Source organism: Myotis nattereri, assembly GCF_964212035.1.
Source record: "Myotis nattereri genome assembly, chromosome: 17".
NCBI lineage: Eukaryota > Metazoa > Chordata > Mammalia > Chiroptera > Vespertilionidae > Myotis > Myotis nattereri.
In genome coordinates this window covers 50959261-50982145 of record NC_138092.1, presented here as the reverse complement: position 1 = coordinate 50982145, position 22885 = coordinate 50959261, and the positions used below count along the sequence as shown (strand labels likewise).

The 22885-nt window shown below is 52.8% G+C and overlaps 2 protein-coding genes across 13 annotated transcripts; one reads left to right on the top strand and one right to left on the bottom strand.

Annotated features, from left to right (window-relative positions):
• The first annotated feature begins 1362 nt into the window (after positions 1 to 1362).
• On the top strand, positions 1363 to 7221 carry RBIS (ribosomal biogenesis factor). Of its 11 annotated transcripts, none has more exons than XM_081111062.1 (4): positions 1363 to 1434; positions 4793 to 4909; positions 6696 to 6812; positions 7087 to 7221. In XM_081111062.1, exons 2-4 carry the CDS (start codon positions 4796 to 4798, stop codon positions 7156 to 7158), a joined length of 303 nt encoding a protein of 100 aa, XP_080967188.1. In that variant the 5' UTR covers positions 1363 to 1434; positions 4793 to 4795; the 3' UTR covers positions 7159 to 7221. The 11 variants fall into 11 exon arrangements, with proteins under 11 accessions (XP_080967188.1, XP_080967183.1, XP_080967185.1 ...); XM_081111057.1 differs by having other exon boundaries at positions 4793 to 4957; XM_081111059.1 differs by having other exon boundaries at positions 1377 to 1418; positions 4793 to 4957.
• E2F5 (E2F transcription factor 5) lies at positions 7203 to 21665 on the bottom strand. 2 transcript variants are annotated; one of them, XM_081111037.1, is made up of 8 exons: positions 21435 to 21665; positions 15812 to 15921; positions 14921 to 15082; positions 13146 to 13189; positions 12157 to 12221; positions 10961 to 11228; positions 9068 to 9112; positions 7203 to 7908 (listed from the first exon to the last, which is right to left on the bottom strand). In XM_081111037.1, exons 1-8 carry the CDS (start codon positions 21645 to 21647, stop codon positions 7799 to 7801), a joined length of 1017 nt encoding a protein of 338 aa, XP_080967163.1. In that variant the 5' UTR covers positions 21648 to 21665; the 3' UTR covers positions 7203 to 7798. The 2 variants fall into 2 exon arrangements, with proteins under 2 accessions (XP_080967163.1, XP_080967164.1); XM_081111038.1 differs by lacking the exons at positions 15812 to 15921; positions 21435 to 21665 and having other exon boundaries at positions 7204 to 7908; positions 13146 to 13193; positions 14921 to 15074.
• Between the last annotated feature and the right edge of the window lie 1220 nt (positions 21666 to 22885).

The window sequence follows — 22885 nt, the reverse complement described above, 5'->3', positions numbered from 1 at the left end:
ACCTTCTCAACCTTCGGCTATTTGCTACGTTCAGGCTTGGGACTTCCAGGCATCTGGCCAGATTACTCTGGATAAAGCCTGCTTCCTTCAGTGGAAAGCAGGTTTGTGGAGCAGAGACAAGAAGTGCTCCTCTAGGTATCGGCTCATCAGAGGACAGTGCCCGGCCACAAGCCCTGCTTTTGACACTCAGGGGATTTCTCGTCGCCGAGCAAATGTTAAACCACAGCTCCCGGCACCGGAGCGGCGGGACCCGGGGGGTACAGGGGGGACATAAGGCGCCCGGCGGGGTGCAGGGACATGGCAGGCAGGCACACAGGCGTGGGCATCGAATGCAGCAGCGCCACGCCCGCCCCCATCGCACCGGGACCGGCGCAGCGCGGCTTACTGACCACAGGAATGTCTTCTGGTGGTTATCTGTGCGGAGCGTTGACTTATGGAGCTGGCGCCATGTGGGGTTTCGATTTCTTTGCCTCCCATTCCTGAGGCTGCACAGCGTGAACAGCTGAAGCCCGCGACCCACGTGGGGCGGCCGCCGTCACTCCCGCGCGGCCAGGCCTCGCCGTTTGCAAGGAGAGCAGGTGGAAACGCCGGCACCTGGGCGTCGGCGAGGGAAGCAGCGAAACACGCGGCCACTTGCTCTCGCGAGGGACGCTCTCGGAAGCCGGGGGTACCTTCCTGGACGGTGAGCCTCGAGCCATGACCGCGGGTGCACGCGGGCGCCGGAAGGCAGGGGTGCGCCCGCTGCGCCGCTGAAGCTGCCGATACTCCCCTGGCAACATCTTCCCGTGGCCCTGCGCGCCTCGGCCCACACGCGGCTGTGAAGCAAGGAAACAGCCTGCGGAAAGGGCTCGGGCTCCTCGCGCGTGGCCGCCAGCCAGGGTGCGAGCGCCCCCTCCTGGGGCCGAAGGCAGCGGCCCAGGGCGACCGCTCGTATGATGTCCTCTCGGCTCGGCGACCAATGGTGTTTAGACGCTGGGGACCGGACTTCCTGTAGAGGGCGGGAGTGCGCACGACGGGCGGGACTTCTAGCGGAGGGCGGGGCGTCGCTGCGCTCAGATACCGTGCCCAGAAACAAGAGCTCTGTCGACGGGACTACGTCAGGGGCGGGAACCTGCTCCAGGGCGGGACCACGTCCAGGACGTGCGGTGGGCGGGGCTTTGTGTGGGGTGCTACCAACCTCGGTGAGTGGGGGCTACGTTCTGTGGGCGGGGCTACGTTCCATGGGCGGGGCTTGCCTCTGTGTTCTGGCCAAGTCACGAATAGACCTTCCCTTTGTAGGCGGGGCTCTGCTCGGTGGGCGGAACCGCGACCTGGGAGAGGAAGTTTAATTGGCTGCCTCCCCCGGAACTTCCTGGGCCCTGCGCGTGCCTGTGGCGTCCCCGGAGCTGGAGCAGCGGGCAGCCGCGCGAGAGTATGAGGTCGGCCTGGTGAGAGGTCGGTGGGAGCTCGGGCTGGGGCAGCGAGCGGCCGCGCGAGAGTGTGAGGGCGGCCTGGTGAGAGGTCGGTGGGAGCTCGGGCTGGGGCAGGGTGGGCGGGCCTCGCGCCCCTGTGGCCGACCCGGGTCCGCTGCGCGTCTCCGGCCGCCGGGCCTGAGCCCTGCGCCGGGGCCTTTCTGGCCTTGTCTGGCGCCCTGGTTTCCCCGTGCTGTGGGCATTCCCTGTCCCGCCGCTAGGATATACCCTCCTAGGAGCCTTCCGCGCCAGCCCGTGTGTTTCAGGGCCTGTCGCTCCGCGCCGCACCGGCTCAGAGACGAGTTGAGTGAGTGAGTCTGGAGTGGCTGGGGTGTGGCTGCTGTTGGAAGGAGTTTAGGTCGTTGAACTGTTATCGTGTTGTTAACGTGAAAAAACATTCAGACCTGTAAAGAAATTTTGTGAGTTTATTTGAGCCAAACTGTCGGCAGTTGCCGGGAAGCAATGGACTGAGAGAATGCCCCAGAGAATGGCGGGTGTTCCAATGGAAGGAGGGAGGTAGGTGGGTTACATGAAACGCACTGGTGATGGACTAGAGGGGCGGGAGAAAGGAAAGCAGGGAAACCCCTGGGATTGGATAAGAAGTAAAATGATGGACACATGCTTAGGTGGGTGCAGGATCAATTAACATGATAATGAAGGAATCTGTGGTCTCTGTCCTGGCGCCCAGCATATTAGGTTGTGCCCCAAGGGGTCCAGAAAAGGGGAGGTTACAAGTTACCCAGACATTTCAAGGGTGTGTTATCACAGAGGCAAACAGACAGACAGGCTCAGTGAAGGTAAAGGCTGACCTTGGCAGTGAAGACACCGGCCTAGGACGTAACTGCCACCATCACTGCTGTAGTTAAAGTGTAATTTCAGACCGTCCTGTGGTGACTGTAGGTCTGAGTTTGCAAGACGCCATGCAGGCCGCCCTGAGCTGTCAGGCCAGCGTGTGGCCCCTTCCGTCCACAGTGTTCATTATTTTTGAGTATTAACTACTGTTGGGTGGAAGGGTGGCTGTTACGGAGTTGCCTGAGACCGACTTGGAGGATGTAAACTTCAGACGAGAGAGGCAGTGTGAGCAAAGGGAAGGAGGCAGGAATGTGCCGGTGTCCTCAGAGCAGTGTGAGCAGCGCGGGTGCCTGGAGAGGGGAGGAGTGACAGATGTGTCTGGGTCCCGGCCCAGCCGCCGCCACAGTGCACGTTGCTCCTGTGCCTTCAGGTTTTTTGCATTAGCAGCTTCGTTCCATAGACCATTCAGGGTAGACTTGGGTGTACGTGGCTCGTGCGGGGGTGGACGGTCTTTCTGTAAAGGGCCAGATAGTAAATACTTTAGGTTTTGTGGACCACAGTCATAGCAGGAAAGCACCACCTATGAGACAATACATAATTGAATGGACATAGCTCTGCTCTAATAAAACTTTATTTACAAAGACAGGTGTCTGACCTGATTTGGTCCATGGGTATTGTTTGCCCAAGCCCATGATCTAACCAAATCTAGGGACTGTAGTAGTAACCCAGTAAATATGACATCATATTTTTGTATTGCATTTTTATTTATGCAGGGTCAGGCAAAAGTAGGTTTACAGTTGTCTGTATGGAAAGTAATACAATAACCTATCATAATAAAAGGGTAATATGCTAATTAGACTGGATGTCTTCCAGATATCATTCTGGACATCCTTCCTGATGAAACCAGGGTTGGAGGAAAGCCAGCTCAGGTCCCGGATGCCTGCGGGCGGCCGGAGGAAAGCCAGCCCGGATCCCGGGTGCCTGCGCATGGCCCGGGGGAAGCTAGCCTGGGTGCCGACCAGTGGCCGGAGGGAAGCTGCCCAGGTCCCAGGTGCCAGAGGGAAGCCGGTGCCGTCAGCCAGAGGAAAGAAGGCCTACTCTTACATGAATTTTCATGCATTGGGCCTCTAGTCCTATATAATAAAAGCCTAATATGCTAAGTGTCCAGTTGGCTGTTCAACCAATCAAAGCATAATATGCTAATGATATGCTAAGGCCACTCGCTATGATGTGTACCACCAGGGGGTAGACAGTCTACTGGTCCGTCAACCAGTCGCTATGACGTGCACTGACCACCAGGGGGCAGACGCTCCAGCTGGTAGGTTAGCTGGCTGCTGGGGTCCAGCTGATCGGGACTGAGCGAGATGGGCTGGACACACCCTGGAGCCCTCCTGCGGTCCCTCCCCAGCTGGCCAGCCTCCTGCGTCCCTCCCTGGGCCAGTCGTGCACCAGTGGGGTCCCTCGACCTGGCCTGCACCCTCTCACAATCTAGGACCCCTCAGGGATGTCAGCTGGTTTTGGCTTGATCCCACAGGCCAGGCTGAGGGAACCCCACTGATGCACGATTTTGTGCACCGGGCCTCTAGTTAATAAATAATAATACAAGAACAAACTTCCATATATTCACAACAGTAAGCCTACTTTTGCCCACCCTGGACAGAGCGGCCATGTCCCACCACTAGCTCTGCGTGTCATTCCCTGATTACTACCGCTGTGACCGTGGGCACATTCACTTCCCTTTGCATTAGGTTTTTTTAAATCTTTAAAATGGGGATAAATAGGCCTTCCACAGTGTTGTGAGGAGGAAATTAAAGTACATGAAACAAAGGCATAGTACTTGTTCACATAGTCAAAGCTCAGTAAGTCTTAACTATTAACATTTTAAAAACTGTTCCTCACGTGCGTTGTTAACGAGATTGGAGAGATGTGTCTAAGGTAGAACTTACAGGCTTAGTTCGCGTTCAGCTATAGAACAAAGAATACTTTGTTCAAGTTTCAAGGCAAGAGCCATCTATAGAGGTGACCTAACAGGCGTGAAAGTAATTTAAGGGGGGTGGGGGTAGGAAGTACAGGATTAAGTTCTGGTTTTGAGGAGGGGCACACAGGAGAGGACATGGTGCTAGTAAGTAGGAATGAAAAGAAGAAAGGAGTCAGTCCTAGGATATGATGGCACCAGAGTGGTACAATAGCATGTGCACCAGCAGGATGCGTGGTGATGGTTAATATGGTGGGCTGCTGAAGGAAGCTGAAAAAGCAACTGTGTTGATATTAATGTTGATTCAACCAGCAGAAGTGAATGTGGCGCCTTCTATGGGCCAGGAGCTGTAAATGCAGAAAAGAATTAGATACCTACTCTGCACTCCCAACAGCAGAAAATCTAAAGGCGGCAGAAGACATGGAAGTAATTTAATACATGCAGCAACTTAAAAAATGACCAGCATTAAGGTGGAATTTCTTAGATTTAATTAGTACCTGCACTCTAAAAACCTAAACTGATTTACAGTCATAATGTGGGCAGCTTAATGGAGCTCCTTTTCTTTCTTTTCTAGACAATGGCCAAGAACAAGTGGAAAGGGCAGAAGCCCAGGAATGTATTCCACATAGCCAGCCAGAAACACTTCACGGGGAAAAGTAAAGCAAAACCAGTTACCACGAATCTTAAGAAGGCGAGTATTAAGCACCCCAGCTTCCTGGTTTACAAACAAAGCATGAAGGTAAAGCTAGCGAGAAACCGGATGCTATTATTTAACACAGGTTCTTAGCCTTCCTACAAGGGCAGACAGATTTTAAACATTTGTTTTAAAAAAATGGAGAATAACATCCCTTTCTTGAATCCAAATGTATAAAACAAACAAAATTAACTGCAAACCTTTGAGACTCCAAGTAACAGTTTGATAGCTTTATCGGATCTCAGAAATCCCCGTGTCAGAACCAGTCCTTCTCTGACCTCAGGCATATTTAGGAACCTGTCAAGTGAAAATACAGTACTGTGTTTCTTAAAATGCAAAATTTGAAAAGGCGTTCATCTTTTTTGTTTTTACTTCAAAGTATTGGGAAATAGGAAATTTATTCATCAAGATATATATAGCAGAGTCCTCAGAAAATGTTTTCAAGTTGAAGTAATATGTGGCATCAGCTCTCTGGGACTTAGTAAATATCATGATAGTGCACAGAAATGTAACTTTATTTTTCAGTTTTCATGAACTAGTTGAGGTCAGCTTTTTGATCAAGCGATTTTATGACTTTGGAAATGCTATAAAGGAAATAAGCAGGTGATATGACGAGTTTGGAGCGATAATTTCACATGGAATCGTTGACAGGGGCCAAGACCCGAGTGAGCAGGAACTAGTGATGCGCAAAGCGGGGAGGCGCCGGAGCAGCGTCCCAGGCAGAGAGCTGCCGAGGCCCAGATGTGACTTCCTCAGGTGGAAGCGCTGGAGCCTCCTGTGCTGGAGGGAGTGTCCGAGAGGGAGGTGTGTGGGTTGGTAGCCTGGTCAGGTAGGTTTCTCAGAAAATGGCCTGACTTTCCAGAGGAGGCAGTGGGTGGCCAGGCACCCTGCAAATGGTCAGAAGTTTGTGGCCATGGATTTAAAATGAAGCCACTCACCCGGTTACGATTTTCTAGGGTTTTGGTTTTAGGCTCAGCAGTCTGATCAGTGAGTGTAACTGGCTTGCAGGCAAGTATGACATGGGAGAGACATGGAGAGGAAAGTTCAGTGGTTGAGGAGATAATGGTCTGGGTCTGTGCTGGCTGAGGGAGTGCAGGAACGTGAAATGGACGCGGAGGCTGCAGTGAGATGTATGAATCCTGACTGAACTGTACGTGGACAGGAGATGAGGACCTGGAGACAAGGCCACAGCATTAGATTGTTGTTGAAGCCACAGGCAGTGACGCCAAGCCTGGAGCTTAGGGAGCTGAGGTTGGACATCTTTCATGAAGGAGCACGTAGTCCTGGTGTTGGCAGGTGACAGGGGGTAGGATGGGGCCAGGGTGTCCCAGGGCATCAGGTTTACAGGAAGAATAGGACCTCCACCCCACTTTCAGATTCAAGATGGGGGCTGCCAGGTGGCTGTCCTCAGACTGCCAGGAACCTCTGTCAGGGCAGGAAGGTGAGGGCGGCTGAGGCTCTGTTAGCACGACAGGAGCATGGGAGGCGGGTTCCGCTTCATCGCCGAGAGATAATAGCGGGGCCATCTGGTTCACACTCTGGCCTGCTTACCCAGGTGGAGTCAAGATAGGGGGTGTTCCACATACTTGTCCTTCTTAAGAAACAGCACCTTTTGTCCTTTGTCCAGTATTCCCCAATAAGACAGAGTTTTAGTGTGAAGCTTGCCCAGAAACTGGTACAATTGTCTTAATTTAGGTTTAACACGGTTAAATTAAGGTTGAGTGTATTTTATCCTTAAGGGTTATAAGCTCATGGATTAATGTTCTTTTTCTTTTTAAAAAAGATAATCATTAAGAACGATGAAAAAATTAAAAGAATGAATGAAGCTTTTGTGAACATACAGAAGGAGCTTGCTCACTTCTCTCAAGGCCTTTCCCTTGAACCTCTGCAGAAACAGCCGGTGCGTAGAGCATTTTCTTTTAATAAACTGGAGGCTAATAAATTAACCCCCAAATTTCCACAGCCTGTAAGTCGAATGTGATCTTTAGTATTCGCCTCTCTAGTGTACGTGGCTGTGCTATATTTATAGCATATTCATAAACATTATGAACATGAGAATTTATCATGTTTCCAAAGGTATGAGTAGAAATTAAATTGGGTAATAGAGGACATATGTAATTTTTTGCACTACTGTTACCTAAATGTTTACACTCTAAATACTTTTCTCCCACCAGGCTCTTCAGCCGAGTCAGGAAGACAGACCAGTGAATGTTGACGAAGCTACGAGATTAATGGCTCAGTTGTAATGCACCTGGTGATGCATCAGATTCCCCCAAAGACCAATAAATTAAATGCTTTATACAACTTTATTTTTAAAAATCTTGTTAATGTACAGGCATTGGCACATTTTAAAAACCACTACATAAACAGCCCTCTCCTATAATCCAGGAAAGTGGAATGTCAGGAGTCAGCAAACGTGGTGAACTTAAAGTGCTAGAACAAAGGCACTTCACAAACTCTTCACAGGAAGTGACCGTAGCCTCTCGGGCACCTTCACTCCATACGTGGCAGTGACTGTCTGTCAGGATCGGAGCGCAGAAATACAGACAGTTTCGTGGCAGTAAAAGCGGAACACAAATAAGTGATGAGCCCGTGGCCATTTTGGTTTTTGATGACCTTAACCTTTTAACTTTCCTTTCACAAGAGTAAAAACAGGAGTTAGAATGGGAAGGTAAGTTGAAGTTCCAGAATGCAGTCACTGTAGGGGCTTCAGAGCCCTTCGTTTTCACAGTTGACGTTTTGTGAAGTCAGAGAGCAAGTATTAGGGAAGAAGACGTCAGAATCAGCGACCTAAACAGGTGTTACGTTCATTATAAATACTCAGGTTATTAGCAAGTCTACAAGGTTTCAGTTAGAGGTAGATACTGTCCCAGGTGTCCAAGGAGTCTAATAATTTAGTATTTGGACATCAAACAGGTCACACACTCCTTCACTGTCATCTAAGTTAAAGTTGTAGTCGTCCGCGGGGGTGGGGGAGAGCCGCAGGAGAGGAAACACTGCAAGCAAAGCACAGGCTCAAGGTTAGTGCGGCTCCACACACTCAAAGGCACATCCGTTAAACTACCGTTTCTGTGTTCTACAAGGAAAAGTGGAAAAGCAGTGATCAAGTTAATGATTTGTGTTTACTGTGTATTTGAAAGATTCTCATTTAAAGATAATTTGTGCATTGACTATAGGTATAAGCTTGAGAAATAGGTTTAAGTAACTATTGGCTGAACTTGTCACTAAAATACATCTTTTAAAAACATGGGTATTTAAAAACAAAGTATTTTCTCTGCTTTGAAAACAGAACAGAACTAGTCTTAGGCTAATAAATGTGTTACTGTTCTCTATTTTCTGAAATGTTGAAGGAATCTAAGGTGGTTATGGTTCCGTTGCTGAGTACAGCTCTGCCTTTCCAGGTCTTGGCTGCACGGCCAGGAGCTGAGACTTGAGGCCCAGAATTTAAGGGAAGGTGAGGCTGACAGTTCCCACTGAAGTGATCACAATACTGGGTTGTTGAGTCTGACAGACTCCAGTTTAGTTGATGACATGGCCAGGTCAGGAGCAGTGCGGTGGCTTCAGCTTAGTGCATGGGTGACTGACAGCTTTCCTGGCCTTGGCCAGATTCTTGTGGAGTAAAGGACTCGAGCGCCAGCACCTAGCGAGTCTACTCAGAGCAGGCAAGTGTCCCCTGCTGAGAGTCCCCTTGAGAAGCAGGCACAGACCCACGGGGCCGGACGCCCAGGATCTTCTTACCAGTGTTATTGAAGGAGAATTTTCACAACTCGCCATAAGGCAGTAAGTACCTAATCAATCAATCCTGTGCCACCTGTAACTTCCAGGGAAGCAAGTCTGCCCCTGAGAGAGGCAGTGCAGTGGGGCCTTGACTTACGAGTTTAATCCGTTCCGTGACGGAGCTTGCAACTCATATTACTCGTCTGTCAAATCAATTGTGAACCAGTGAGACACGTGATGCTGGGCTGATGTTGTGGCGTTCACTGTGACGTTCACTGTGCCAACTAGCAGTGGGGTATCTGAAGCTGGCTCGTAACCCGAATTTTAGCTCGCAACTCAAAGCAAAAAATCGGCCAAGAGACGGCTTGTATCTCGGAAAACTCGTTAGTTGGGACACTCGTAAGTCAAGGCCCCATTGTACAGTTTTAAATGGCTTACCATCAGAAGACATCAGCTCATCAATGAGATCTCCAGTAACAGATCCTGCGGGGAGAGAAACGTGATCGCGCCTTGTGACATCTCTGCAGCAGGGGCAGCTGGCTCTCCTCGGGCACAGCACGCTAAACATGGGAGTCCGCATCAGCCCCCACTCAGTGCAAGTGAAGGACTAGCACGCAGGGAGCGATGTTTCCATTCGCACCTACAGGACTCACTGGTAAACTTCTAAACTCCCGGGGCCCCAAAGCCACCGCCTCCCCCACAACGGACTCCTGGGCTTTCGCCAGTGAAGCACCATCACTTTCCGTTCCTCCGTCAGCCCCATCTCCAGATCCCACACGGCAGACGGGGCTTATTTTGCCTCAACAGTACTTCTTGCTTGTTCTTTCTTTCTCTCAGGCACCCACGGCCATCACCCTCCTGTGGCCTCAAAGTTCTCACAGCTGCACAACGGCCCTGCCCTCTGTTCCCAGGCGTCTTCTCCGGTCCCGTCCCGGCACTCGGCGCCTGTGTGGTACCCCACAGCCACTCCCAGCCACAGAACTTCACTGGCTACCGCTAGTCCTCAGTCTGTCATGGCCCTCTTCAGCCCGGCCCTAAACTGCCTTTCTTACTATTTCCTGATACAAATCATACACAGACACTTACTGCTCACACTTTTTTGAATGCTTTGTGGAGCCGGTGGACTGGGTCTGAGGTGAACATTATGAAGCTGGCCTGCTTTATCCCCCATTAGGTTATCCTTGGGGGACAGGCATTCCCACGCCTAATGGTAGAAATACGGGGAGCACAGGGCGGAGGGGACAGGACACGACCCTGAGACTCTGTGTGGTCAGACCTGTCTTTACAGCCTCACCAGGCACCACCGAGAGCAACCTGGGCAGCTGACTCCCGCCCTGTCCTGGGACAGGTCCTGAAGGTACAAATGAGACCAGCTTGAGTGACCTGACCGTCACCCCTGTGCCACTCCCCCTTCCAGACACAGGGACTGCAGTGAGGTCCGAGGACAAGGGGGTCTGCACTCCACAGCGCGGCTGCGCAAAGGCAGCCAGGATGGCAGCAGCCTGTCCGAGCTGCCAGGAGATTCCTCTCCACAGCAAACCTCGGGTAAGAGCAGACGTGCGTGTGGCAGCAGAGGCACAACGGAACCCTACAGAAAACTGCACTTCAGGCCCGTTAAACACTGCTGAGCGTGCGGGGCTCCATACAGTCTCAGCCACTGCACCCACCGTGTGTTTCTGGATATAGAATCAGATTGTGTGTGTAAATATATCTTAATAAATCCATAATAACATAATTACAATACTTATATGATAATACAATTATAATTATACCAAACTAATAATAATCATATAATAAAAGGCTAATATGCAGATTGACTGAACAGTGGAATGACCAGTCGCTATGATGTGCACTGACCACCAGGGGGCAGACACTCAATGCAGGAGCTGCCCCCTGGTGGTCAGTGCGCTCTCACACAGCACCGCTCAGCCAGCTGGGCTCATGGCTGGTGAGCGCAGCAGTGGTGGTGGAACCTCTCCTGCCTCTGTGGCAGGGCTGAGAATGTCCAACTGCTGGCTTAGGCCCACTCCTCCTGGGGAGCGGGCCTAAGCCATCAGTTAGACATCCCCCAAGGACTCCCAGACTGAGAGGGCGCAGGCCGGGCTGAGGGACGCCCCCCCCCCCAGTGCACGAATTTTGTGCACCGGGCCTCTAGTAAATATAAAAGACAGGATTGTTTCTCATAAACCTGTCCTGGCGCTGGACACACAGACACTGCATCACTCTTGCTGATTACACTAAGCTTCCTATTTCCCTTCTGCATCAGGTGACACTCACTAGGCCACAAATTCAGAAAAGCTCCCCTTCCTAATACGGAGGCTCTGGGCCCACCTGAAGCCGAGTCTGTGGCCGGGATGTGCTGGAGGCCGGGGCTCCTCTCAGAGGCGGGTGGCCCCGGAGGGCTCGGCGGGGCGGGGCTGGGCTTGTGCGGAGTCCGGGGGGTCGAAGGCTGAGAGGGGGGCTGCGTGAGGTCGTCCGGTGGGGGAACAGGGAAAACCACAGGCTGAGACGAACTGGACTCTTTATTTATCAGCAGCACGTGGATGGGGCCCGAGTGACTCTTGAGGTTGATCTGGTACTTCTTCTGTCCATTCTGACCCTTGAAGTTGTGAAGTGTAAACAAATTGAAAATGAGATAAAGCTGCTAGGGAGTAACTAAATCACACAAGAGAGAGGCAGTCGGTCAGGACCCTGCGTGGAGACCATGAGCAGGACGGGGAATGGAGGCTCTAAGCCCCTGTCCCTTAAAGTAAGTTTTTCTCAAAAAACCGAGCTTCACAAACTCTGAGTTGCAGACTTCTGGCAGACTCCCCTTTACCGTCATGGCTGCTCACATCCTCCGTGGGGACCCCCTCCCGGGTGTGGGCCCAGCACATGGCCCCTCAGCTGCTGTCTATCTCCAGCAGCAAGCACACAACCATGGACTTTTCCTACAGAGGCGGGTGCAACGTCCCTGCATTTCCAAGTGACCCGGTCCCAAGGCTGCAGAGTCCATCATGTGCACGCCCACATCCAAGCCGCCAGGTGGCTGGGGCGGCCGTGGTGACAGCGGTCACCTTGTCTACCCCTGCCATGGTTGCTACAGCTTTCGAATGAGTTTGTTTTAGGAACTCCAAATCCCAAACTAAATTCATGAAACTTGGACGTAGCAAAGAGTTAGTACATATATGACTCAATGAGCCAGACATGTTAAAATGACCCAATTTAAAACCATGTATTATTGTTGATATTTCAATTGAACTTCTTCCTCAGACAGGACTGCTACATGGGTTGCAGATATAGCCAAACTGATGCTTTGAGATTATTGACTATATCATGACTCGTGAAATCAAATTAAAAAAAAATAAAATGTTACATAATTCATTCAGTCATGTCTACAATTTTACCAAAGTACTGAAGACACCCAGATTCAGTCTCCAGACCCTGGCACTGACGCCTGAGAGTTCACACCGTGAGCTCGTGTGCGGAGGAGACACATGGGGCCTCCCTCCCGAGCCAGCGGGTCTGCTCTGACCAGCCCCACCTACCATCTCTGGGAGCGGGACCTCCAGCTGCGTGCCCGCAGGTGCCTGGATGGCCAACAGTGTGTCACCTGTCAGAAAACAGATGTTTCAATTTTAGGAAATAGAGTGGCAAGTGGGTGGGCCCTGGAGACAGAGGCTTGGGTTCGAATCCCAGGCTCCGGCGTGGCTTTGGGGTCTTCCTTCTGTAGAGCAGGGGCTGTAACCCCACAGGGCGGTGCTGAGAATGGAGGTCACAGACGTAGGAGACCTCAGGTCAGGGCAACACACAGCCTTGATCTATCACTCCCATGAACAAGCTCAGCTCCAGGGACTTGTTAGACCTGAGACGCTGACAGCGTTTAACGTCAACTAAACCACACTGTTCACTTGAAGTAGCTAAGACGTGATGATCGGGACGCCAGAGACGCCAGAGACGCCAGAGACATGCCACACACTGAACTCGGACGTGAGCGAGCTCACTTGTGAAGCCCCATCCTATCCTCTCTGCGGAAGGCAGCCTCCGAGTGGTGGCCAAGTCCAGCGACAGCCACACCCGCCTGCAGTCAGTGACAGGCTGTCCTGCTGGCAGGCATGATACTGAGACGTGTGCACAGCCCCACCCTGGTCACTATTCATCCACTACGTGGTCATTTCCGGAGTCACACGAGGTGGGTGGGCTGGGGGACGCAGCTTTCCTCGTCATCGGCACTTCCTGCTTCCTCTGGCTCTGTCTGTGCCCAGCACACTCGCTGCAGTTTCACAGACAGAGCGATGAACTGAGTTCAAGTTGGTCCCTGACTGTGACTGTCATTTAGCCCCAGTCTGACTGAGCTGCCCTTCCCTCCCCGTTTACTGCCAGCAACGCAGACAGCGACATGAGCGGGCAGAAATGCGAGCGGCTGTGAGCACAGCGCACTGCAGAGCGAGACGAGGAGCCCACGCCTGACCCTGGCCCGGTGAACCCGGACTCCGAGTCTCCGCAGCAGCAGTCGATCGAGGCGGCACCGACTCACCGTGGAAGCAGCTGCAGATGTCCTCGTGAGTCACGTAGGAAAACGTGCGTCGCAGGAGTTAAGGAACATGTTTGCATCAAGCTCTAGGCATTTCCATGAATAAACCAGAGGCCTAAACAAACACCACGACCGAATGCCTGTGGGGCTGCCGCACAGTCGGGGGAGAAAAGCCGGTCTTCAGCCTGCAAGAGCAGAGGCGAGCCAGCAAGGGCGCCCGGAGGGCCCGGTGCGCTCTGGGCTCTGTGGCCGGCGGGCCCTTGGGACAGACGGAAACCTCTTCCTCAGGAGCCGGGCTCTGGGGGCCTGGCGGCAAAGCCGATGCCACAACCAGAGGCCTCCACACCCACAACCTTCCTGGGCGTAGCCGGAACCTTGGAAAGGCGTGCAGCAAAGTCCAAGGTCAGCCAGTTCAATGGGTTTGGAATCTTGGGGCTCCACAGGGCACAGCTGGAAATGTCCCAGAGAGCAAAGGGGCGCTCGCATATCCAGGCACCGCAGACATCAAGGGGACAGTGACGTGGAAACTCGGGGTGCACCCCTCTTCCTTCTAACCTGGCAGATGCGCCAGCCTTGGACCCACCCTCTGGGAGGCTCCACCGCTGAGTTAGTATCAGGCGGAGTGTCCCGGGTTGTCTACCCACAGTGACTTCTCAAAGCTCTGAGAGCTGCTCAATGTTCACCCTCCAGAGCACAGACACGGGTGGGCCCGCGAAATCCTTTGGTCTGGCCCTGCCAAGGCACTGGGGGTGAGCTAATTAAACGATGGACCAAATACAGCAGGCTGATAGTTAAGTTCATCAATCTGTATGGCCCAAGAACCGTGGTCGGCAAACTGCAGCTCACGAGCCACATGCGGCTCTTTGGCCCCTTGAGTGTGGCTCTTCCTAAGCCTTAGGAGGACCCTAATTAAGTTAATAACAATGTACCTACCTCTACAGTTTAAGTTTAAAAAATATGGCTCTCAAAAGAAATGTTAATCGTTGTACTGTTGATATTTGGCTCTGTTGACTAATGAGTTTGCCAACCACTGCCCAAGAATGATGTTATAAATATCCAACTGGCCCTTGGCAGAAAAAAGGCTCCCCACCCTATTTATAATAACCTACACACTTCACAATGGTGTCTACAATTCACGGAAGCCCCGAGCATTCGGCCTGTGTATCGCTGTCTAGCAATGGGTAGACGAAAAATAGACGAAATTTCTTTTCTCAATGAGACACAGGAATGATGGTACTAGACAGACTATATAACTTAAAAAGGCAAAATTTTTAAATTGTTAGCAACATAAAATTAAAACGTTACATTTACGTCCTAAACTTAAATCTCTAAACACAGTGGAACAAAGCACCCAACTCTTGGCTGGGAGAACATCAGGCAGAACGTCCTCCTCAGCTGGACGTGCACCTGTAACTCCTCCCCCCAGCTGGACGTGCACCTGTAACTCCTCCCCCCCAGCTGGACGTGCACCTGTAACTCCTCCTCCCCAGCTGGACGTGGACCTGTAACCCCTCCCCCCGAGCTGGACGTGCACCTGTAACTCCTCCCCCCCAGCTGGACGTGCACCTGTAACTCACCCTCCCCAGCTGGACGTGCACCTGTAACTCCTCCTCCCCAGCTGGACGTGCACCTGCAACTCCTCCTCCCCAGCTGGACGTGCACCTGTAACTCACCCTCCCCAGCTGGACGTGCACCTGTAACTCCTCCCCCCCAGCTGGACGTGCACCTGTAACTCCTCCTTCGCAGCTGGATGTGATGTGCAACCATGGAAAGGATATCTGCTGTTGATGGCGTCATCCATCACATTTCTGATGCTCTGCTGCAGCCACGACTTCTGCTGATCCAGTTCCCTTTCCTTCAGGTCCAGGTCCTCGACCTCGGCTCTGAGGTCTCGCAGTCTCTCCAGGACTTCCTTAGTGTTGCAGCCAGCGCCCACACCTCTGCACAAAGGAGCATGAACACGCCACATCAGACCCAGGTCAACCACAGCACCTGAGTGTTACAGCACTAACACTGACGGAGCAATGTGTTGAAGACAAAAATCTTTACACTCTTATAAAAATAAAGGATTAAAAAATTTAATTACGATGCCTCAGAACATGATTGCTTAGCATATTTCTTGGCAAGAACAGTGAAATTTCAAAATTTCCCAGCATGATTTAGCAAGGTGCCTGTCACCTGGAACGTCAGGCTGGTGACAGATACACCAAAAAGATGTCACAGCCAAACAGTAAACTTGAACAAAAAATAAAAAATGAAGGTCAAAGGGGACAAATATGCAAAACAGAATGCATTTGTCACAAACATACAACCAGATCACAGTTAAGAGACAACGTGCATTTCGATCAACTGTTATTTGTAAGGCACATGTTCCCACAGGTAAGATGTAGTTCCTGCTTCTCAAGGCGTTTGTATTAATTTATCAGCTGACAAACACTTGGGCGGAGAGGGATTAATGACCCAGCAGTGTGCGGGGCACCGTGCGGGGCCTTGGGGAGAACGTATGACGTGAGTTTCTGAGAGTGTAAATCAAACCGCAGGGAGCAGGGCCTAACCCAGCAGCTGCAGACGGGGACGTGCGTGGAAGCTCCGGGCAGGGCCAGGCAGTGGGCCAGGCTCTGCAGCGCTGGGAGGAGCAGTCTTCGAGCGGAGCCGGCCTCGAGACTTACTTCCACTGGATGCTGTTTTTGGACTTTTTCTCAATCAGGTCGATCCCTTCCAAGACGTTGGTGATATCATAAATTCTTCTTTTCTGCCTCACAGCCAGAGTATCTGCAGCCTGTTTACAGGGGGGGCGGGCAATGAAATAAATTACAATTCATATTTTAAAGCCAGAAAGGCCTGGCGATTAAGTGCACAGCACGAGAGCCCAGGCCCAGCTCGGCGCCAGCAGCGGCTGGAACAATGAGGGGGTTCAAGCAGCTCTCCCACCCGGAGGCCCGCGGACGCGACTCCATGCAAAGTCAGCAGATGCTGAAACGGCAAGAAAATGGAGAGCAGAGCCCGTGGGACAAAAGAACAGCGAGAACACCTCCTGGCCCCGCGCGGCTACTCCCGGGACGGCCAGCTGCCGGCCCTGCCGCGTCCTGTCTCACCTCCCTGTTCGCAAACAGTCCTGACTAAAGACAGCTTCAACTCTTTTTTGAAACTTTGAAAAATTATATCTCGGTAATTTAAAAAATAATTCAGTCAACTTACTTGGGGTAAATTCTGATGGACACACGTGGCGAACCTGACGTACACTCTGCGCATTTCGGAAACACAGTGAGAACCCACGCGGCAAACCCCCCACCACGCGCGGCCACGGGTCAACAAAAATGCCCGCGTTCTGGCGAACTCAGGAATTCCAACCATTCCCACTCACATTTCTGACATTTGTCCCTAATAGGACGACTGGAAACTAAAGAACGGGGACCGCGGCCCTTTTTCAAGTGGATTCGGCAACAGCCTGCGGAACGCGGCGCAGTCTCCATGCCTGCAGCCACGGACCGAGTCCGCGCCCGTGGCCAGCACTCCGCCCAGACCGCACAGCGCTCGGGACCAGCCCTCTCGGGGCATCGCTCCCTTCCTGATTCTGTATAAAGGCAGCTCCTACAAAACCCATAATTGTGCAAGCTGGACCCCCTTGTCGGGAGCAAGTGTGACCGACAGCTCACCTCACCGGCGTGTGGAACCTGTAAGAGTCCACGTGCTGTGCCACCGAAACGTGCAGGCGACTCCTGCCCGCCTCTCGGTCCTCAGGGGGAAGTGGCAGACAGGCAGACCCAGGCAGTTCCAACAGGGCCGGCCTGGGCTCAGCAACGCTCCGCTTACCTCCTGCCGCGTCCGTGTGGCGTGTGAGGCTACTTTTCTGAGGAGCAGCAGCCACTGCAGATTTAACTGCAGAAACTGGAGTTGTGGGCACAGTTCTCACTTTCCTCTGACAAGGCCCTTGAGAGGGAACCCAGACCTCCAGGCGGCTGGGTCCTCCCAGCAGGTGCTCAGACAGAGCAGGGCTCCCAGCGCTCACCCGGCCCCCACTGGCCCCCCACCCGCCAGCTCATGGCTGGAACACCAGGGTGGTCACAGGAAACAGACCACAGGAGCTGTCCTTGGTCCTTAGGCAAAGAGCCATCAGGTCTCACTTTTAGCTCAATTTTAAAGTTTCCCACTATACAACTTACACATTTAGCCCTGGATTTCCAAAACTCAACATCATTTCCTTCTCTTTACACACATGAGCATATGCACAGCCAACAAGTACAGAGCACGCGTGGACAAGACCTGCAGGAGGCTTGCACTTGAGCAGCCACATCAGCCCTGGCAGTCAGGTTGGAGTGGGAGGGGCACTCCAAGGTGTCCCAGGGCCCAGCAGGGAGCAGGGAACCAAGGGGCAGCCGCCCTAAGGCGGAGGAGGGGGAGGGGTCCTGGGAGGCTAGTGGAGAGGAGAAAGCGTAACGGGGTGGGAACAGTGACACCTGACCCTCGAGATGGCTTCGAAGGGCCGCTGTGGGTCAGGTCCCAGCTGCCTGGGCAGTGACGGACGCAGAGCCTTAGTGGAGAAGAGGTGCCAGCGAAGGAGGTGGAACGCTGGGCAGTGCCAGGGGCTCTGGGCAGCTGCTGCAGGGACCTGGGAGGCCTCTCTAGAATGTCATTTCTTTCTAAGACGCAGGTAAGATGGCAGACAGGTAGGCATCTCCTTGTGATGGCTTTTATTTTCTCTCCAGTGGGGGTGCAGTGAAGGGGGAGGGGGCCGTGGCTGAGAGAAGAGGGGCAGAGTGAAATCCCCCTGGGGCAGGCGAGTGAGCAGCAGAGCTGGACCCCTCCGCGTTTCTCCAACCCTGGAGACCGGCCTTGGTGCCGAGGGGCGCCCAGGGCAGGGCGGCGCACCCCCATCCCAGCGCCCTGCAGCTGCCGAATAAACAGCCGCGTGCATCAGGGCTACCGACAGACCCTGCACCGGGACGTGACCTGCCAGGCCGTGAAGGAAGCATCTCATTGCACCACCCGGCTCCACTGCCCAGGGAAACACACAAGCAAACAGAACCCTCAGGGGAGAACAGGCACGCTGGAAACCTGCCCTCCAAACACCGAATCCTCTTCTAACAATGTCACCGACGGGAGCAGGGGGTGCCTACAGGTGGGGCACCATTCCAGCAGGGAACCCTGGTGGGAGGCGCTCAAGACAATGAGCCAGGTGAGATCCCCAACAACACTGCACCTGCGCGGTGACCTGGGCTGCCCAGCATCGCCCCCACTCCCTGGCACCTGCGCTGGGACAGTGTGAGCGCTGGAGGGCGGGTCCCAGGCAGCTGTTTGCTTAGGATTACCTGCAGCTCATTCGCCCAAGAGTATTTTGAGGGCACATGAGGCTCTGAACATGAAACAGTAACTAGGGAAACACCTGTCCCCCATGTTCTCATCTCAGAGCAGGTCGCTGCTCCTGCCGGGACCACAGCTGTCAGGACACGTGTGTAGTGTTTGGACTGCTAAGCATCCGAACGCACAAACACACAGGTGACACTACCTATGACCAATGTGTTACACACACACACACACACACACACACACAGTGAAGGTCCTAGAAGTAAGGTGGGAGGAGCCCGAGTGGCTCAGCAAGCTGCCCATGACATATTTCAAAGAGAATTTTAAAAACCTTCAGCTGTGCCCCACAATGTGCTGTCGATGTCAGGATTTTAGCTAATTTCAGACACGGTTAGAGATTATGAACAGAGAGCCTTTTAAAGCCAATAACAGGACCTGTGTTACAGACCTTTCCCAGGCAGAGCCTAAGTCAACGCTCAACTGCGCTGTAAAGCAGTTATCCTGTTTCACAGGACACAGATTCTGAAAGCAAATGGATACTCAGGTACCAATTGGCATATATTAATTATATATTCGTGACATACATTTGTGGCAAAACTTTTCAAATGTTTCTAAAAGACTTAAATAAATGGGTGTGCAGTCAAAGGTCCATGCTACCTAACTCCCTGCAGGCGCAGTCCTGGTGCCAGAGCCCACCAGCATTGCCCTGGAGTGAACACATGCTCTGAAAAAGCAGGAAGATCTTCATCTCCATTTACATATTTATCAAAAAATAATAAACGTTAACAAAAAGTGGCACCCATGTCTAAGGCTTGGGACTGCGGCTGACATTGTAGAATGAGGTTTGAAAATGAAACAGTCCCACAGAAAACGGGTGACTCGGGCGGTGCGAGTGCTCTCGGGGGACTGCAGGAGAATGAAAAACCGAGGAACTACCTTCCTCCCGCACAGAGGCCCCTGAGGCCTCTGTGGTGCCAGCTCAGCCCTGGCCCCGGACTCCCTAGACCCCGCAGGTGCGTTCCCCACCCACACTCGGGAGCTTTGAAATGTGTACGCGTTCAATTTGTTCCAATTTTTAGTTTTTGATTTTTAATAAACTGCATAAGCTTTTACAATGGAACTTCATTTTTGATGTTTTACTCGAGAAATGTGTCCTGTTCTTCAGTAGTACATGCCAGAGGTTAGAAAGAGACGGCATTCTGGTGGTCTTGGGTGTTTCATGGCACCCAAGACATGCGAAAGTGAAGGCTGATATAATTTTTCATATTCGCGATACTCACAAAAATTGTTTCTTGAACTGCTTCTTAAAAATATCAAGTGTATAACTCAAAAGTGTCTATAACTTATGGTGAAATGGACCATTCAAAGTAAGAATATAACAAAAAAATGATTATAATTTCAAATTTATAATTTCAAAATACATCAAAAACGTAATGATAAAAAACAAAAAGGTAAAGAAAATGAGTTAATGGTATTTTTCTACGGTGCACAATAAGAAACATCATTGGAAAGACTTCAAAGTAGATTTTTTTAGATATAGATTTTACACATCATATATATGTAAATGAATGAAAATGTATGTAAATAAACGGTATGTTTTTTCCAGATATATATAAAAAAGGAATGATACGCAAACTGATCTCTAGGAATAAAAAATCATTAATATCAAGACAATGGTATTGCAGAAACCTCTGACCTTTTAGGAAATTGTGATTAAATATTAAACCCACTTCCTGCTCACTAATTCCCAGAGAGTAATTTCATGGGCAATTGCAGGAAACAGGAGGAAGCCAAGAACCCAAGGGCAGTGGGCGCAGCTGCCTCATCTCTGAGGCAAGTGGAGGGAGAAGCCTTCAAAGTCAGCCCTTGGAGTTCAGTTTTCTCTGGGAAACCCCAAACTTGCAACATTCCTTTTATTCAAGTCGAGGGCTACAGGTGAATTTCTAGGTTTTGAACAGTAGCTGCAAGCTGTGCGTGGTGACATGTCAGACTACCTGTGAAGAAGGCATTTTAATTTTAGTTCATGACCCTTCCAGGAGTAGCTGGAGGGGCCATGAAGCACGTTAGGGCGGGAGGAAACTCGGGACAGCACTGGAGGCACCACACGTGCAGCCGCCCATGTGTTCAAAGCACAGCCACTGGGCCACGTCACAGCCGCTCCCTGTACCCCGGCGGCACCCAGGGAAGCCGGGGCCTGACGACACCCCACCGCCGGCAATCTCAGGGGATGCCCGGAGGATGCAGTCAGGTGGGCGTGTGGGCCCGGGTGCGGGGACAGTGCTGTGTCAGCCTGGGCTCAGGACAGCGCCTGCGGTGTCTGCAGTGACTGCTTAGACTTTGCATCATTTGCGTGTTTACAGCCTGGTTCGCACTTAAACTCGGCTTTGGACTGTTCCCGTGCGTCCCTGGGCGCTGTGCATCTGACACCTGGCTGGGCGGCCAGCTCGGGTGCGTGACCACCGGCCTCCGCTCGCGCGGTCCTTGGAAGGACCTGAGCTGGAGCCCAAGGCAGGCGCCCCCACGACCCAGGCGACCCTAACGGGACAGAAGAGCCCGCGGGTGACCCTGCAGTCCCACCTTAGAGGTCTGTGCCTCGTGCCCACGGAGTTACACGCCGAAAGCGCCGCCCCACGCAGGGCCGGACACTCACTCCGTTAGCGGAGGGGCGGGCCCGAGGGGAGGGTCAACCGCGCTCGCCCTGGTTCGGAACAAGCGCCCACGGTGGCCCCGGGCAGCCCATGGAAACCACCGCGTCCCAACAGCGCGGTGGCCGGGGCGGCTCTTTGTGGACAGCGGGTCGGGCTGGGCCACGCGGCGGGTCGGGTGTTCGGCCAGCTTCCTTCCCCACACCCCGCAGCCCCGTCGCCGCCCCCGCGCCCCCCCCCGTCCCCTCCCCTACCCCCCGCCCAGCACTCCTCCCCCGCCCCCATCCCTGCGCCCCTTCCCCCGCCCCAGTCCCCCCCCCCCCCGCCCCCGCGGCGCGCTCACCGCCTTGAGGTCCAGCACGCCGTCCTGCGCCTCCTGCAGCAGCGACACGAACTTGGCGGTGAGCAGCCCCAGGCTCTTCTCGTGCCGGCTGCTCCCGCCCGCCGGGCCCCCGAGCTGCGACGGCGGCGCGGGGGAAGCGGGGGGCGCCCACTGACCCTGGGCCTGGCCCTGCGGCGCCGACTGCCCCGAGCTCGCAGGCTCGGCCGCCGCCATCCCCGAGTGCGCCCCGCCGACGCCGAGTTTAAATGGCCGGAAGTGACGCCAGCCACTGTTGCCAGGCGACGCGCTGGCGGTGGGCGTGGCGGAGGAAGAGGGGCTGGAGAAAGGGGCGGGACCGAGAACAGGGGCGGAGCCAGCGTCCCCGCCCACCGGCCTGGCCCGCAGCTCCCCCGGCCCCAGTAGGGCAGCCGGCCACGTGGGTTATTTCCATACAATTGGATCCCATTGACCTGCATGTCCATTTTTGTGTCAGTAACACTTAAATTACTGGGATTGCTAGTGTTTTGCAACCAGAAATGTGCATTTCCCAACTTTTCCTTTTTCAACATGGATTTAGCTACTGTAGGTCCTTTGAATTTATCAATTTGGGGATCTTAGAAAGGTCTGCAAACAGGCTAACGGGTTTTGATAGGGGTTGCACTAGATCAGTAAATAAATTTGGGAGAATGACCATCTAACAATATTGTCTCCCGATGTATGAATAGCTTATTTCAACAATGATTTGTACTTGTCAGAGTATAAGATTAACACTCTTGTTAAATTTAACCTAACAAGTTTGTTCTTTGGAATGTCATTACCAATGAATTTTTTTCCTTTTTAAACCACTTCATTGAGACTCTGTTGACATGTAAAACATTTATTCAACCTAATGAGTGGGGTTAAGTCTGAAAGGACAGAGCAGGACTGATGGCTGTGTCCTTAACCCCTCTTTCCAAGAAAAAGCGGCAGGGTGTATCAGTTACTCAGCCTGCCCTTATCTCGGCCAATGGGAAAGCGAGTGGGGGGGGGGGAACTAGCCCAAGGCCAAAAGTATGCTGGCCACCCCCCCTGTCTTTGTGTAAACAGACCCTAGCTGCACCTGAAAGGGCGAGGACTACGCCCTCCACCTTGACCCAGGGTAAGGGCTACGCCCTCCACCTTGCCCCAGGGTAAGGGCTATGCCCTTCATCTTAACTTGGCCATGTGCTCAGCAAGCTTCTTCCCGGAAGATAGTCAAGGGAAGTGCACGCCATCACTATGACCACATCCTGTGTAATGAGACACCGACTTGCGCCTGGCCAATCGGCAGGGCCCACAGTCCTTTCTCCTCCCCTTACCCCAAACCCCTATAAAACCTCTCTCCACACAGAGTTCTCTCTCTCTCGGCCACTGGAGCTTACCGTTGCATCGGTGAGTGTGGCAGGGGAGCCAAACCTAGGTTTGAAATGAATGACTCTTTGCTTTTGCATCAG